Genomic DNA, 17,029 nt, shown 5'->3' on the forward strand with positions numbered 1-17,029 from the left:
TGAGAATAATATAAAATACATTTAAAATACATTTAAAGAGAATATAAGATCTTAGTATTTTTTTTTAATTTTTAATAATCTATTTATTATTATAAAATTATGTAAATCAAATCATTATAAAAAATAATTTATGTATTATAAAAATTAATTATATATATATATGTATTAGTTAATAATATTTTATTATTTAAATTAATTAAATACTAATTTTTTGCCTTTCAGTTTTAATTAACATATATATATCTAATATTTTTTTATTATTTTTGTGCCATTCCCGTGCGATGCACGGGTGAATGCACTAGTATAATCCTCATTTTATCGATAAACCTAAAAACATACGCATAACTCGAGAAGGGTGCTTGGTTGTTTGGATTTTTTTTTTCTTTTATTTCATCGCACTTATTTTCTTACATTTGAAGGATGAATTAAATTTTTGGAAAAATTGTGTGTATTTTCGCTAGAAGATGCAGAAATGTTTCAATCCCAATTAGGTTAGATTATTTTTGGAAGATTATTTGGGCAAAAATTATTTGCAGAAAATGAAAAATTCTTGAAAAGATTTTTATGATAGATACAATTAATGAGCACATATATGTTTAGAGTTTAGACATTCTTTTTCTATTTTCTTTACAAAGAAAACATACCATTAGAAAACTGGAAACAACGGAACCACACCAACATGTGGATGGATCCTTATGCTTTCTTTATTGATGCAGTTTATGTAACATTATGAATTTAAATTGAGACGTGGAATAGATAAACATGAGCACGCTTTGGTGGAACTCTATTCTATTTGGAAGGAAGACTGATCTTTTCCATGGAACTGGCAAGCCGCTCCTTGTCGGAGTTGGATCCTGATGCTGATGATGACGATACTTCAGTTTCATCCGGGGGGAAAGATCTTCCGCCCCAACGAACAAGATCTTTGATGATGGTTTTGAGCTCAGTATCCTTGTTCAAAGATTCCAGCGTGGCATGTACACCTGACAACAGTTTCCAAGCAGAATAAGATCATAATATTCCAGAAAATGAGTTTGATAATAACATATTAGAATTAAGAGAAAGCTCAAGACATACGGTATCTCCAATAATGCTTCGGATTTGTGGGGTCATTGATTGTCTCCTCTGTCGCGGGGCGTGTAGTATATTCTTCTTTTAATGCTAGCAAGTCCTGGAGAGGGAAAATTGCCAACATTGATGGGGCTTCAACATGTTGCCTTATAACAAAATGTGCAACTTCTGGAGTGCATCGATCGGGTGGTAACTCGTCAGACTCCACCACATTCTTGAAATAGCGCAGTCTTCTATCTTCATCTTCTTCCCACCAGGCACGCAAGGTGGAGCAGTCGTGACAAGACGGGGCGCATACCTGCACATTTCCATAACTCAGAATCAAATGAACTTTTTGCTCCGGTTTCAAAAACTATACCAGTTCTTCAAAACACTCGACTCATAAGCATAATACAACAACGAATCCGTATGACCGGCGTTCTGAATCACAAAACTAATAAACCTCCCGAAGGCCAACACATTTAATGCTCTGATATTTAAAGCTCAGGATGTTTGAATATAAGGTTTAAATAAAACACAAAACAGATAACATGAGTTTAGGGTTTAGGGTTTCTAAACAAATACACAACCATGAAGATGTGAAAACAGCAACATCAAAATCTTTCCAATATGAAAATTCAACCGGCAAGGCCAACAAAAATCAAGAATGATCAGTATTGCAGAAAGATTACTGTCATGTAGCTGTACTGGGAAGGAATACCAAACTCCAGACCAGGTTCATTGGGCATGCGTTGAATCCGCAACCCAACCAATCCCAGTTCTTGCATAACCTACAACAACAAATTTTGATACAATCTCTTTAATATCTTTAGCTTAAGTTAGAACATATATATACAAGAGAGAGAGTATGAAAAAGCATAATAGACATACAGGATGGACACAAGAAGGAATAAGACCCAAATCTTCTCCACATGCCAGCATGTCTGATGAGTTCAGAAGGACGGGTAGGGTCTTCAACGCATTTTCCCTCCAAAGATTCTCTTGACGATGGAAATAGTAGTCGTAGTATAATCTTTTGAGAACATTCTTGCTGTATTACATATCAAGCAGTAGGAGCCTTTGTGAGATGATATCAAGACGAAGTCGAATTGCAAACGGAATTTTTGTACTAGATACTGAATAACAGTTCTATAACTCTATTTCAGTGTCAAATAACTGAGGTACCTTTTATCATCCAAATCCTTGAAGCTTGAAGTATCCTCAAGGTTGAAACGAGGATAAAATTTTCTTGGATCCTCTGGATCTTGGATAAGAACTATATTCTGCAAGCCAAAAGCCAGGTCAGAAAGGACTTTAAAGAGTGACCAAGATGAAACAGATCATAAAACAGAAAAGATTCAAAATGTATTAACAAAAAAATCCATGTTAAAAGTTGAATACTTAGACTCTGATATGTGACTGTCTGGAATGTAAAACTTTTCAAAATAGGTAAAACGGAGTGCCACGTCATTCTAGTAAATCGTAAGGTTTTCACTTGCAGTGGAATTTGAAGAGGTTCTTAAAATAACTAAACCATATATGTTCCCCAATTGTTAAAGTGCCTTTTCATGGTCAAGTTTAATCAAAATTATATTAATATTGATTAGTGCAACATTTAAATGTAAATATCAAAAAGTGAAAGAGAGAGACGAATTACAAAAAGGAAGCAAATCTGTTATGCCGTTGCTACCTGTAAAAGATCAAAGAGGGTGCGCCGCAGTTTGTCTTCACTCTCTAACAAGAGGGAACTTTCAGCACAACTTTTTAGCTTGGAAACAACTTTTTTCTCTGTGTTGCAATCCTCCTTGAACTAAAATCATTTACAAATAGTAAACACTTTTTGGGCAAGACACTTCAACATTCTGACATAAAAAATTGGTCACAACAGAATTGACAAAGAATTTAATCCTCAAAAGGACGCTTTTCATATTTCTAAACAACACATGATAAAATATCTAAATCTCTCAAATTGATGCCATCAAATCCTTCGAGTTAAATTGACTCAATTCCCTCTTGCCCCATTGACAAATAACCAATTCAATGCCCACAGCTGCACTTGCTTTCGTATGACCAAGTATTTATAAAGGCCAACTGGCCATATTTTTAAGCAATATTATGTGAAACTTATTTTAATCATATCATTAACGTAGGATTAACAATATCAAATCTGAGTATCTTTATGTGATCTAAACTCTTGTTGGCCCTATTCTCATAGGCACGTGCAATTTCAATATAATTACTTTCTAACAAATTAATCTTTAAGGAGAGATGGTCATACACAAAGGAATCTATACAGAAAATTATGATCACCTCATAGCAGTTCTTCTCATATTCATTCAGAAAAGTTGTTGCAACAAATGCCCAAGCAGCTCCAAATTTTTGCTGAGTAAGAAAATGAAAATATTATAGCACAACTTGCCACAAGAAGCAAATTTACTAGACCTATAACGAAAAACAAACAGCACCCGGAAGGTGAATTATTTGCACATAACGAAAATTAGCGTACAATGTAGCCTACTAACCTGCAAGAGTCCCTGCCTAATGTAAGGACGACTCAGGCGATTAAAGTCCCATATGCCCTCCCTTTCGAGTTCCTCCTAAAATATATATAATAAAGATGATAAGTTTGACTACACTGAACGAAAATCGTTCAAAGTTAGAGCACTTCAGCAAGTGTTGACCACAGTATACCTGACTTAGAGGAATAGATGGTCGGAATTTTCCAACTAAACCAGTGGCAGCATGATCCGGAAGCTCCCAGATTCGAAAGAATCCCAATATGTGGTCAATCCTATAAGCTGTAAAATATTTTGCCATCTGTCAAAGATATAAGCAACATTAATCTTCAACCTCAACACTTAAGTTGCAGAGATTATTCTCATGTTAACCATAGGAACAAGAACTCAAATGTAAAAACCTGTGTCAAGCGAGCTCGCCACCAGCCATAGTTGTCTTTTGACATTTCTTCCCAATTATAAGTTGGAAAGCCCCAATTCTGGCCGTTCTTATCAAAATAATCTGGAGGTGCTCCCGTGGAAGTATTCATTCGGAACAGATTTGGATAAACCCAAGTATCAACACTGTTCCTATCAACTCCAATAGGAAGATCTCCCTTTAGAACCACTCTCTTCTTTCTCGCATATTCTGCAGCTTCGGATAACTGTTGGAATGAGTTAGATTCTTTTTGCCAAGTGCTTTGACAGCTATGAAGAAAAACTTGAATGATAGGGCTCGATTGAACATACTTGTAAGTGTAGATGGTATTGAATATAGTATTGGAAGCAAATTATCTCATAATGCAAGCTTTCCTTTGATACAAGTTTCTCAAGCTACAAAAATATGATACCAGAATAAATTCTCATCAAGATTATGATTATGTTAGTCTTAAGGTGGGAATTTAAATCATAAAAAAAAAAGAAAAGAAGATAATGTACCTTATCTTCTGAATAATGAGCAAAACAACCCCATTGAGTGCGATCTGATGTCTCGAAAAAGTCCCGCAGGAAACAGAAGGCAGCATAGGGTTTCAACCAACCCTATTACCATGAACAACAGAACATAAAATAAATAAATAAATATTGACCATGGGAATTTCACTGTGAAGGAGGAAAAATAATTGGTAGAAGAAACAAAAAGATAAGACAGATCAAAGCTCTTTTTGCAAACATATAAAGCAGTAGCATTATGCAGCAGTAAGACCTCGTTCTCTGCAAAAAACTCCTTAAAGGAACTCGAGTTAAGTATCGCATCTTTCTCTAGGTCGAAAATTTTCTTGGCAATTGAGAGTTTAGCAGCCATTGTCGCCTCATAATCAACATCCTGCACAGACACATAAGGCTTAATCAACTGCAATAAAACTGTCATCCAACAATATGGTTGCAAAAATAAAAAATTGTAAATGAAAGCACTAACATAATTAAAGAAAACATATCAATAATAATGCATGTGTCAATTACAAAGTGTTCATATTACGTTTAAGGTAACAGTAAAAGATGAAAATCCATAACTGTTTCTACTTTTCTACTCTAAAAGGTTCCTCCGTTAGTTTCTCTTAATTCAAGCCAGGGATTGAATCTAATAAGTATTTTTTGGTCAATTAATTGTGAAAATTGAATTTTCAAAAATTGAAACATACATCCATAGGTGAAACATTGTTTCTGTCTTAAAAGAAAGGAAAAGAGATCGAAGTTAGATTGAATACTGAGAATAGTTTAGCTTTTACGACTTTGGCAACATCATCACTTATAAAACCCAAAAAGAATATTTAAAAAAAAAAAAACAGAAAAACAGCAACTACAAGCCAATTTGGAATTTTGGATGCACCCAGAACATGAAGTTGTATATAAAACAACACCAATTTAAAAGAAGGAGGACACAAGGTGGGGAGATGAATTGTTTTTCCTGTGATGGTAAACTATTCCAATGGCTGTGTCAGGAGCAAGATAAATTTAAATAATTAAAGATATTATATAGCATTACCTTCAAATCCAATTGTTGTTTTGCCTTCTCAATCTCTTCCTGTTTAACGGAAAAACAAAGCATTTATATTATCAGCATTTTTAAGTTGTTATCAGTTATCACTAGTTCACTACTATTCAATAGAGAACGAAATTCCAAAAAATAACCTTGATCTCCTTAGGTATGTTCTTAGAAAGTGCCTGAACTCGCAGGTACAATGGATGCAATGCAAATACTGATAGTGAACTGAAAAACAAGCACATTGTGAGATCACAACATTTAATCACAAAAACAAATATTTCATCCATCTTAGATGTGATAAAATTAATTTCAAAGACATTTCAATATGATGCTTGTGGTTTGTACATTATATAAATTTAAAATCAAACAGAACATATAAATTGAGAAGTCAAGCAGATGCCACTTCAAAGTTGTATGGAGATCAAAGATGGCAGTTTGAAATTTTTCATTCCCTACATTAAGCTTCCATTTTTCTTTTTGCCAAATTTCCAGCATAAAGCAAAGTAAACAATCCATGCTTTTATAATACAGATACATGGTTATATACAAGGTATCCATCCATGTTCAACCTCTACTATGATTCGAACATAATGGTATGTCATACCTGTATGGATAAGAATCCCACCACATCCTGTGAACTGATGTGTCATTGATAGGTAAAAGTTGAACTAAATGAAATCCGGATGCTACAGCCCAGTCTACTAGTAATTTAAGATCAAGAAACTCTCCAACTCCGAGATCACATTCCGACCTAACAGAAAACATAGGGATCGCCACACCAGCACCACGCCAAGGTGTTTCCTGGTGACAGGAAAAAAATATATATAAAATGAATATAAAGAAACATAAGAGAACAACAAATTAAACTATTACCAACTTACTCGCATCATGCTATCTGAAAGACATATATATTTTGCCTCACTCCTTGAGGAGCTAATGGAGACTTCACGATTCGGGCCATTCTCTATAGAAACATTGCCAGCCCCACCATATTTGCAATATCTATACGTGGAATTTAGCTAAGGAAGAATGTAAGGTAGGATGAGAATAATAGTAGCAATTTGTGGAAATAATAATGCAAGATTTTAATTGTATAATAAATAATGAAATGTTCAAAATGGATATCTTATTGGAAAATCACTCCTTTTCATCAGACATTCAGCTTGCCACATGGATTTGCCACAATATCTGAGTTTTAATCCATTTTCAGGCTTCCACTTCCCTAACTTTTCATGGCTTCCAATCACACATATCTGCAAAATTTCAAGAGAGGTCACTAATTCATCAGAAGTGCCGATTATGAGCAGAACCAAAAGATTATGAATTAAGAGTCCATGCAGATAAGAACATTAGCCATTTAGGAATAAAAAGATCTCACTGATGTGTCTTTCTCAATGCTTGGGCAGTTTATCCTGAACAGAATGACTATGGATTCCGCTGGTCATCAAATGTCAAAATTTATGAGTTATCAGCAGAATAATAGCGCACACTTTACACACACAAAAAACCTAAGCTCAAAAAGGATGGACTGAGAAAAAAGCTACCTTCCAGCTCAAATTTACTATTGTTGGCTTCTATGGCAGCTGCCTCTTTGCTCGGATCCCAGCTTTGCCGGAAAATAACATCTCTAAAAGCACTTCGGAAAGGGATACCATCTGAGCCTGTCTGTAATTAATAAAAATACAAGAAAAAGACCTTAACTAGACATATATATAAAAGAAGGCTTTTATCTTAACTAAATCTATTAAATTATACCAGGGAAGAGATTTAAGTTCAACTTCTAGAAGTAATTTTTTTAATAAACAGTTTCAAGGAGTAGCTTCCGCATGGAGAACAAAAAACCAAAAAAAAAAAAGCTGAAGTCTACACCATTTAAAGTATTGCTGTGAAACTGAGCAAAATGAGAGAGACAAAAAAGACCATGAATCTGCGAAGCAACATCACAGACCATATATTTGTTGTATAAAAGCATTAGAATGTGTTATATTATATACACAGTACAAAGAACACAAAAAAAAGTGTAACTAATTTATCCTTGTGACAGAAAAACCATATAATTTTCTGCAAATGGACAGCTTAAAAAGTAATATGTGCTAAATATCTTTTGATACAACCACCTCAACACAAAGTGTCACTAGCACAAGATTGCGGATTAGGTACTAGCACCTACAATTCGCTCATCCCAAGTGACTGAGAAATATCAACTTCAATCACAGAATCTGCACAATATGCTGAATAAGGCTTAAGCACCATATTTTTAGTATGGGTATATTCTTTCAGTATTTCAATTGTCAAATAAAGTATAATACCGAAAAGGTCTACTAGATGGCTCTACATTCTTCTTTTTTTATTAGGGAATTTTATTAGAATAGTAACCCTCTAGATTTGTACTCACAAAACCAACAAAAAGCAACTTTACAACGAATTCCTTAGAATGGAAAGATACGGGTAGCACCTGCCAAAGATCACGGAACTCGATCTCCTGCCCACTCTGTATGCCTTCAGGGAGCACCAATTCGCGCCTCTTCCCCATCTCAGACCGCAGAACATTTCTATTATCATCAACCACATAATATTGGTATTGGCATTGGAACCCTTTTGGCACTGTGATGCTGCCACTCCAGATGAGCTCAGCCCCTTGATGAATGGGGGTGAGCAGCACACCCTTCTTCACATTCCACGAACCGAGCACCGACACAGAACCACACACCAGCAAACTCTGACCCCAATGGGTGAAATATGGTAACTGGAAGGTAATCTTCACTGATTTGCTTCCAGAAAGCAATCCAGTATTCACCATATCTTCTCAAATGTATTTAACAGAAAATATCCAAAATCTGGCCAAAAAAAGTGTGATTATCTGTATAGAACTGTAGATGAAAGGTCAGAGAAATATAAAATGCATGGAACCCTCAAAGTATAAGCAAAATTCAAATTCCTTTTTTTTTTAAAATAAAGTGCTTCAATTTCTGACTTCACATCTAAACTCTTCATACACATTCTTCCAGTTTGTCTAAGCAAACAAATAATGGATCTCGGATACTATATTAAACACCAAACACCCTTCGGCCAAAATTCAATAAAATTGAAGTATCACGGACAAAGAAACTCCGAATAACATGAAATGAGTTTATCAAAAATCTAATATTTACTCTGAAAATGAAATGGGTTGATGAAATTTACCAGATAAAAAGAGAGGGGCCTAATTCAATTCACCTTTTCTTCAACCACGGCAAGCCTTCTCAAGAGAACATGACAATAAATAAAATTAAAAAAGTAGAATGAAAATGGAGTTTGTTTGATTCTGAGAGCAAATGTGGGGAAACGGAGAGATATTTTTTAATTTAAAAGTGTTTCAAGTGCAATTTGAGATGAATGAGACAGCCAACGGTTCAGAAATGCTGGCTCTGTGAGATTTGATATTTTATATGATTGGAGTAGTGTGTGTGTGAGATTTGTATGCGAGATATTTTTATTAATTTTTTATGATACGATAACATTTTGGCTGAAATGGATGGAGTGAAGTCCAATCATTGTTGCTTTCACAATCTGCAGAGTTTTAGTTCCTCGTGAATTTTCTTTTCTGCAATGATCACAAGGATATTCAGAAAGATCGCATACTTTTTTATTGGGGCGCTGATACTTGCAGCTGAAAATTGAAAATTAATGGTGATACTTTAATAAAAATTTTATAATTGTGTTCATGTGAAAAAAGTTTTTTGATTTTTGGATGATGAATTATAAGGTTAAATTTTGGGCTCATTTTTTTGATATGTAACAAAATTTGGTATTGTTCAATGTAATGAACGCATGGACAAATTTTTTTCTACTACGATGTCAGGTGTAGAAGTAACTTTGGGCCTATTTTTGTTTTTTTTTGTTCAAAAAAGGAACAAATGTGAGCTGCGTTTTGCTTTCTGCAGACTTTTTAAATTTTTTTATTTGTTTTAATCCAAACGCAGCCTGCGTTTTGTGATGGGTTAAATTTTTTTTCCGTAATAACAAAACGCAGATGGCGTTTTGTGCTGAGTGTCAGCTTTCTTTTTTAGAAAACGCAAAACGCAGACTGCGTTTTTTGCGTTGTCAGATTATTCTTTTGAAAAATAAAAAACACAGGTTGCGTTTGTTGAGGAAAAAATATTTTAATGAAGAGGCCTGCCTATAAATACGAAGCATTCCTCGCCCAAATGGCCTCACTCCCATTCTACTCATCATACTCTTCTTTCGAATACATATGTTGTAGTTCTTAATTTTTTTGGCAGTTAGGTGTGTCAAAAAAATCGGAGTTAGTGAGGTTGAAGTTATGGAAAATATTGCAAATTTGCGAGTATATTATAACGGTGAAGTTATACCAAACACACATGAAGGAGTGACTTTTGTTTGTGAATGTCCGTCGTCATTTGCTATTCCATGTACCATGAGCTTTGTCGAGTTGCAAAATGGGATTTGTAATAACATTCAAAGCCACATTTTGAAAAGAGTGAGCAACCTTTTATACAGAAGTCCTGTGTAAGTATTTGGTGGGCTAATACAGTTTCAATTAATGCCCATCACTGACGATGCCAGTATGCAGCAGATGTTTTGTATTTATCAACAAACCTGATTTTACGTGCCGATGATAGAGTTGTACGTGGAGTTTGAACAGCAGTCAGGGTCCGGCGCGGTCGGCGAGGAGGTCAATGTTGATGAGCTCGGGGATATAGATTGGGAAGAAGATAATAATGACAGTGAAGAGAAGTTCGAAGCTAACTATGAAGTCGATGAAGGAGACTTGGCAGGCAATCCAGAGGTGCAAAATGAAGCAAATGTGATTGTAAGCCAGCACCCATTTAGTGTTCCCTCTTTTATGCGGACTCTAGATCTCGAAGCTATGCATGACCCAGAATTTTCTGAGTATGCGAATACGAGTATGTTATGATTATTAACTAAAGTTTCATACAGTGTTTATTTTATTTGCCTTGTTTGACTGATGGCGGTGCGCATGCCGTAGGTGAAGACAACGCTGCGGCAGAAGATGGCGAGTTTAGTGTTGGAATGGAATTTGGTTCGAGAGAGTCAGTGATATCTGCAATCAAAAGCTACACTATCTCTAGAGGAGTTGATTACACTGTGTATGAGTCTGAGCCGCAGACATTCTATGCGAAATGCAAGGGGTATGGTGTAGGGTGCGATTGGCTTATCCGGGCTAGCTTGATTCGAAAGAAAGCTTGTTGGGAGATCAGGAGATACAATGGCAAGCACACGTGCACCATGGGAACGATATCACAAGATCATGCCAAGTTGGACTCGGACACAATTGCAGATGCCATTAGGCCGTTGGTCGAATTAGACCCCTCGATAAAGGTGAAGTCTGTAATTGCAGAAGTTCAATCTTGGTTCAACTACACTGTCAGTTACCGCAAGGCTTGGTTGGCAAAGCAGAAAGTTGTTGCTAAGGTTTTTGGTGATTGGGAAGTTTCTTACCAGACTCTGCCAGTATGGTTGAAAGCAATGACGGTTAAAATGTCAAGGTCTCGTGTTCAAATCAAAACGCTCCCCGTTTACCGTGAGACTGAGGAGGTTCAAGGTGTAAGAGTTCTGCACCGTATTTTTTGGAGCTTCTATCCGTGTATTGTAGCATTTAGACATTGCAAGCCACCGGTGCAAGTTGATGGCACACACCTTTACGGAAAATATAAAGGTGCACTTCTGGTAGCGGTTGTACAAGATCGGAATCAAAACATTGTGCCTATTGCATTTGCCATAGTCGAGGGCGAGACGGCAGACGCATGGGAGTTTTTCCTGACGAATTTGCGGAGATATATTGTTACCATTGATGGTGTGGGTATTATTTCTGACCGCCATACTTCCATCGACGCTGCAATAGCTCGCAGTAACGGTGCATGGTCACCACCAAGGGCGTGGCACATGTACTGCATCAGGCACATCGGTTCCAACTTCTTAAGGAGGTTCAAGGCTCCATATTTGCATAAACTCGTGGTGAACACAGGTATTTTAACTCGTTGTTATGATTCTGTTCATAGTAAATTTGTGGCATCTGCTTATGACTAAATGGTTTGTTCAACAGGCTATTCTAGGACGGAGCAGGAGTACAACAAAAACTACCAAAGGCTTAAAGAGCGGGGTGAGGCATATACTCAATGGTGCGATGAGATCGGTGTTGAGAGATGGGTGTTGGCATTCGATGGTGGTCATCGTTGGGGACATATGACGATAATGATTGCAAATGGATAAATTTTGTTTTTTTTTTTTGAATTAAACGAAAAAAAATAAAATAAAACAAAAGGCAATTAAAATAAAAAATTCGAAAATCAATAAGAAAATAAGATCAAAGCAAATTGAGAACTGAATCAATTAGTTAATTAAAAAGATTTTGAAAATAGCAATTAAAAAGATATGATTGAAAAATTTTTATGAAAAAGATTTGATTTTTGAAAAGAGGAAAGAGAAAAACAACAAAAAGACACCAAACTTAAAATTTTTAGAAAATCAAACACTAATTTTCGAAAATTTTAAAGGAAAAACACAAAGAGGACACCAAACTTAGAATTTTTATGAATAAAAAAGAGACTAGGAACATGCAAAAACAAAAATTAAGAGAAAAATAAAAGCATGCAATTGACACCAAACTTAAAATATGAAACTAGACTCAACTAAAAGACTCTAAACCAACAAAAATAAAACAGTCCTAATCTAAGCAACAAGATAAGCCGTCAGTTGTCCAAACTCGAACAATCCCCGGCAACGGCGCCAAAAACTTGGTGCACGAAATTGCAATAACACTTTTGCAATCCCGCACAACTAACCAGCAAGTGCACTGGGTCGTCCAAGTAATACCTTGCGTGAGCAAGGGTCGATCCCACGGAGATTGTCGGCTTGAAGCAAGCTATGGTTATCTTGTAAATCTTAGTCAGGATATCAGAAAGTATCAGGATTGATTGTGAAAAGCAAAAGAACATGAAATAGGTACTTGTTTTGCAGTAATGGAGAATAGGTTGAGGCTTTGGAGATGCTCCATCTTCTGAATCTCTGCTTTCCTACTGTCTTCTTCATCAAACACGCAAGGCTCCTTCCATGGCAAGCTGTATGTAGGGTTTCACCGTTGTCAGTGGCTACCTCCCATCCTCTCAGTGAAAATGTTCCTATGCTCTGTCACAGCATGGCTAATCATCTGTCGGTTCTCGGTCAGGCCGGAATAGAATCCAGTGATTCTTTTGCGTCTGTCACTAACGCCCCGCCTGCTAGGAGTTTGAAGCACGTCACAGTCATTCAGTCATTGAATCCTACTCAGAATACCACAGACAAGGTTTAGACCTTCCGGATTCTCTTGAATGCCGCCATCAATTCTAGCTTATACCACGAAGATTCTGGTTAAGGAATCCAAGAGATATCTACTCAATCTAAAGTAGAACAGAGGTGGTTGTCAGGCACGTGTTCATAGTTGAGAATGATGATGAGTGTCACGGATCATCACATTCATCCGGGTTAAGAGCAAGTGATATCTTAGAATAGAAGCAAGCATGATTGAATAAGAAACAGTAGTAATTGCATTAATCCATCAAGACACAGCAGAGCTCCTCACCCCCAACCATGGGGTTTAGAGACTCATGCCGTGAAAGGTACACAAAGAAACGTGTAAAGTGTCATGAGGTACAGATACAATGTCAAAAGGTCCTATTAATAGTAAACTAGTATCCTAAGGTTTACAGAAATGAGTAAATGACAGAAAAATCCACTTCCGGGCCCACTTGGTGTGTGCTTGGGCTGAGCAATGAAGCATTTTCGTGTAGAGACCTTTTCTGGAGTTAAACGCCAGCTTTCATGCCAGTTTGGGCGTTTAACTCCAAGTTTCATGCCAGTTCCAGCGTTAAACGCTGGAATTTCTGAGGGTGATTTGCCACGCCAGTTTGGGCCATCAAATCTTGGGCAAAGTATGGACTATCATATATTGCTGGAAATCCCAGAATGTCTACTTTCCAACGCCGTTGAGAGCACGCCAATTGGGCTTCTGTAGCTCCAGAAAATCCACTTCGAGTGCAGGGAGGTCAGAATCCAACAGCATCTGCAGTCCTTTTCAGTCTCTGAATCAGATTTTTGCTCAGAACCTTCAATTTCAGTCAGAAAATACCTGAAATCACAGAAAAACACACAAACTCATAGTAAAGTCCAGAAAAGTGAATTTTAACTAAAAGCTAATAAAAATATACTAAAAACTAACTAAAAGATACTAAAAACATACTAAAAACAATGCCAAAAAGCGTACAAATTATCCGCTCATCAGTAGCCACTGATCCTAATCCTCAAGCACAGATGATTGAGCTTAATCAACAATTACACATGATGACAAAACAGTTAGCAGAATTTAAAGGGATGCTCCATGAAACTAAAATTGCTAACAAGAACATAGAACTGCAGTTGAATCAAGCAAAACAACAGATATCTAAACAGATAACAGAAGAATGTCAAGCAGTTCAACTGAGGAGTGGAAAGACATTGAATAACACTGCTCAAAGTAGCAAAAAGCCAAATAAGGAACAATTGACAGAGGATAACCAAACCACTGTCCAAAATCCCTCTGAGGACAGTAAGAGCCCAGAGAGGAGTACTGTTGGCGTTCAAACGCCAGAAAGGGGAGGAAAGCTGGCGTTAAACGCCCATTCCCTACCCAGTTCTGGCGTTCAAACGCCAGAAAAGGGAGAGAAGTTGGCGTTAAACGCTCAATCTTCACCCATTCCTGGCGTTCAGACGTCAAGGGAGGATCAGACACCTGAGAGTGCTGACAGTAATCCCTCTAAAAAGGCTTCTTCAACCACTTCTGTAAGGAATAAACCTGCAGCAACTAAGGTTGAAGAATATAAAGCCAAGATGCCTTATCCTCAGAAACTCCGCCAAGCGGAACAGGATAAGCAATTTACCCGCTTTGCAGACTATCTAAGGACTCTTGAAATAAAGATTCCGTTTGCAGAGGCACTTGAGCAAATACCTTCTTATGCTAAGTTCATGAAAGAGATCTTAAGTCATAAGAAGGATTGGAGAGAAACTGAAAAAGTATTTCTCACTGAAGAATGCAGTGCAGTCATTCTGAAAAGCTTACCAGAAAAGCTTCAAGATCCAGGGAGCTTTATGATACCATGCACATTAGAAGGTGCTTGCACCAAGACAGCCCTGTGTGACCTTGGAGCAAGCATCAATCTAATACCTGCATCCACTATCAGAAAGCTTGGGTTGACTGAAGAAGTCAAACCAACCCGGATATGCCTCCAACTTGCTGATGGCTCCATTAAATATCCATCAGGCATAATTGAGGACATGATTGTCAAGCTTGGGCCATTTGCCTTTCCAACTGACTTTGTGGTGCTGGAAATGGAGGAGCACAAGAATGCAACTCTCATTCTAGGAAGACCTTTCCTAGCAACTGGACGAACTCTCATTGATGTACGAAAAGGGGAAGTAACCCTGAGAGTCAATGAGGATGAGTTCAAGTTGAATGCTGTAAAAGCTATGCAGCATCCAGACACACCAAATGACTGCATGGGCGCTGACATTATTGACTCTTTGGTGGAAGAGATCAATATGACTGAAAGCCTAGAATCAGAGCTTGAGGACATCTTTAAGGATGCTCAACCTGATCAAGAAGAACCAGAGGAAACAAAGAAATTTTCGAAAATTCTTCAGGAGGAGGATAAGCCTCCCAAACCTGAACTCAAACCACTACCACCATCCCTGAAGTATGCATTTCTAGGAAAGGGTGACACTTTTCCAGTGATTATAAGCTCTGCCTTAAATCCACAGGAAGAGGAAGCACTGATTCAAGTGCTAAGGACACACAAAACAGCTCTTGGGTGGTCCATAAGTGATCTTAAGGGCATTAGTCCAGCTAGATGCATGCATAAGATCCTGTTGGAGGATAATGCCAAACCAGTGGTCCAACCACAGAGGAGGCTAAATCCAGCCATGAAGGAGGTGGTGCAGAAAGAGGTCACTAAATTACTAGAGGCTGGGATTATTTATCCTATTTCTGATAGCCCCTGGGTGAGCCCTGTCTAAGTTGTCCCCAAAAAGGGAGGCATGACAGTGGTTCATAATGAAAAAAATGAACTGGTTCCTATAAGAACAGTCACAGGGTGGCGTATGTGTATTGACTACAGAAGGCTCAATACAGCCACCAGAAAGGATCATTTTCCTTTACCATTCATAGACCAAATGCTAGAAAGACTAGCTGGTCATGATTATTACTGCTTTTTGGATGGCTATTCAGGTTACAACCAAATTGCAGTAGATCCTCAGGACCAAGAGAAAACAACATTTACTTGCCCTTCTGGCGTGTTTGCCTACAGGAGGATGCCTTTTGGTCTGTGTAATGCTCCTGCAACCTTTCAGAGATGCATGTTATCCATCTTCTCTGATATGGTGGAGAAATTCCTGGAAGTCTTCATGGATGACTTCTCAGTATATGGAGACTCATTCAGCTCCTGTCTTGACAACCTAGCACTTGTCCTGAAAAGGTGCCAAGAGACTAACCTGGTTTTAAACTGAGAGAAATGTCACTTTATGGTGACTGAGGGAATTGTCCTTGGGCACAAAATTTCAAGCAGGGGAATAGAGGTGGATAAGGCAAAGGTAGAGGTAATTGAAAAATTACCACCACCTGCCAATGTTAAGGCAATCAGAAGCTTTCTGGGGCATGCAGGATTCTATAGAAGGTTTATAAAGGATTTTTCGAAAATTGCAAAACCTTTGAGCAACCTGCTAGCTGCTGACACACCATTTGTGTTTGACACACAGTGTCTGCAGGCATTTGAGACCCTGAAAGCCAAGCTGGTCACAGCACCAGTCATCTCTGCACCAGACTGGACATTGCCATTTGAACTAATGTGTGATGCCAGTGACCATGCCATTGGTGCAGTATTGGGACAGAGGCATAACAAGCTTCTGCACGTCATTTATTATGCCAGCCGTGTTCTAAATGATACACAGAAGAATTACACAACCACAGAAAAAGAGTTACTTGCAGTGGTCTATGCCATTGACAAGTTTAGATCCTATCTAGTGGGATCCAAAGTGATTGTGTATACTGACCATGCTGCTCTTAAATACTTACTCACAAAGCAGGATTCAAAACCCAGGCTTATAAGATGGGTGTTGCTTCTGCAAGAGTTTGATATAGAAATAAGAGACAGAAAAGGGACAGAGAACCAAGTAGCTGATCATCTGTCCCGAATAGAACCAGTAGCTGGGGCGTCCCTCCCTTCTACTGAGATCTCTGAGACTTTCCCAGATGAGCAACTCTTTGCCATTCAGGAAGCTCCATGGTTTGCAGATATTGCAAATTATAAAGCTGTGAGGTTCATACCCCAGGAGTACAGCAGAGTGCAAAGAAAGAAATTAATTTCAGATGCCAAGTACTACCTATGGGATGAGCCGTATCTCTTTAAGAGATGTGCAGACGGAATGATCCGCAGATGTGTACCCAGAGAAGAAGCACAAAGGATCCTATGGC

At 37.6% G+C, this 17,029-nt stretch overlaps 2 protein-coding genes across 3 annotated transcripts; one reads left to right on the forward strand and one right to left on the reverse strand.

Annotated features, from left to right (window-relative positions):
* Positions 1–547: 547 nt before the first annotated feature.
* On the reverse strand, positions 548–8,965 carry LOC130935055 (4-alpha-glucanotransferase DPE2). 2 transcript variants are annotated; one of them, XM_057864612.1, is made up of 22 exons: positions 8,713–8,965; positions 7,985–8,399; positions 7,074–7,194; positions 6,908–6,966; positions 6,655–6,782; positions 6,411–6,537; positions 6,134–6,330; positions 5,676–5,754; positions 5,530–5,568; positions 4,750–4,869; positions 4,485–4,586; positions 4,296–4,379; positions 3,968–4,210; positions 3,742–3,867; positions 3,573–3,647; positions 3,361–3,432; positions 2,741–2,860; positions 2,236–2,333; positions 1,942–2,101; positions 1,743–1,841; positions 1,078–1,369; positions 548–983 (listed from the first exon to the last, which is right to left on the reverse strand). In XM_057864612.1, exons 2-22 carry the CDS (start codon positions 8,327–8,329, stop codon positions 790–792), a joined length of 2,880 nt encoding a protein of 959 aa, XP_057720595.1. In that variant the 5' UTR covers positions 8,330–8,399; positions 8,713–8,965; the 3' UTR covers positions 548–789. The 2 variants fall into 2 exon arrangements, with proteins under 2 accessions (XP_057720595.1, XP_057720594.1); XM_057864611.1 differs by having other exon boundaries at positions 7,985–8,366; positions 8,713–8,964.
* A 1,179-nt stretch (positions 8,966–10,144) lies between these two features.
* LOC130934357 (uncharacterized) lies at positions 10,145–11,763 on the forward strand. The gene is made up of 3 exons (XM_057863935.1): positions 10,145–10,436; positions 10,520–11,518; positions 11,597–11,763. Exons 1-3 carry the CDS (start codon positions 10,145–10,147, stop codon positions 11,761–11,763), a joined length of 1,458 nt encoding a protein of 485 aa, XP_057719918.1.
* The last annotated feature ends 5,266 nt before the right edge of the window (positions 11,764–17,029 follow it).

Source organism: Arachis stenosperma, chromosome 6 (genome assembly GCF_014773155.1).
Source record: "Arachis stenosperma cultivar V10309 chromosome 6, arast.V10309.gnm1.PFL2, whole genome shotgun sequence".
Classification (NCBI taxonomy): domain Eukaryota; kingdom Viridiplantae; phylum Streptophyta; class Magnoliopsida; order Fabales; family Fabaceae; genus Arachis; species Arachis stenosperma.

Coding starts and splice junctions, on each gene's coding strand:
- LOC130935055 (XM_057864612.1), bottom strand. CDS start 8,329: ATGGTGAATACTGGATTGCTTTCTGGAAGCAAATCAGTGAAGATTACC. Junction 4,587..4,749: donor AGTTTTTTGCAGAGAACGAG/GTCTTACTGCTG, acceptor TCATGGTAATAG/GGTTGGTTGAAACCCTATGC. Junction 4,211..4,295: donor AATACCATCTACACTTACAA/GTATGTTCAATC, acceptor TCATTCCAACAG/TTATCCGAAGCTGCAGAATA.
- LOC130934357 (XM_057863935.1), top strand. CDS start 10,145: ATGATAGAGTTGTACGTGGAGTTTGAACAGCAGTCAGGGTCCGGCGCG. Junction 10,437..10,519: donor TTCTGAGTATGCGAATACGA/GTATGTTATGAT, acceptor CGCATGCCGTAG/GTGAAGACAACGCTGCGGCA. Junction 11,519..11,596: donor TAAACTCGTGGTGAACACAG/GTATTTTAACTC, acceptor TTTGTTCAACAG/GCTATTCTAGGACGGAGCAG.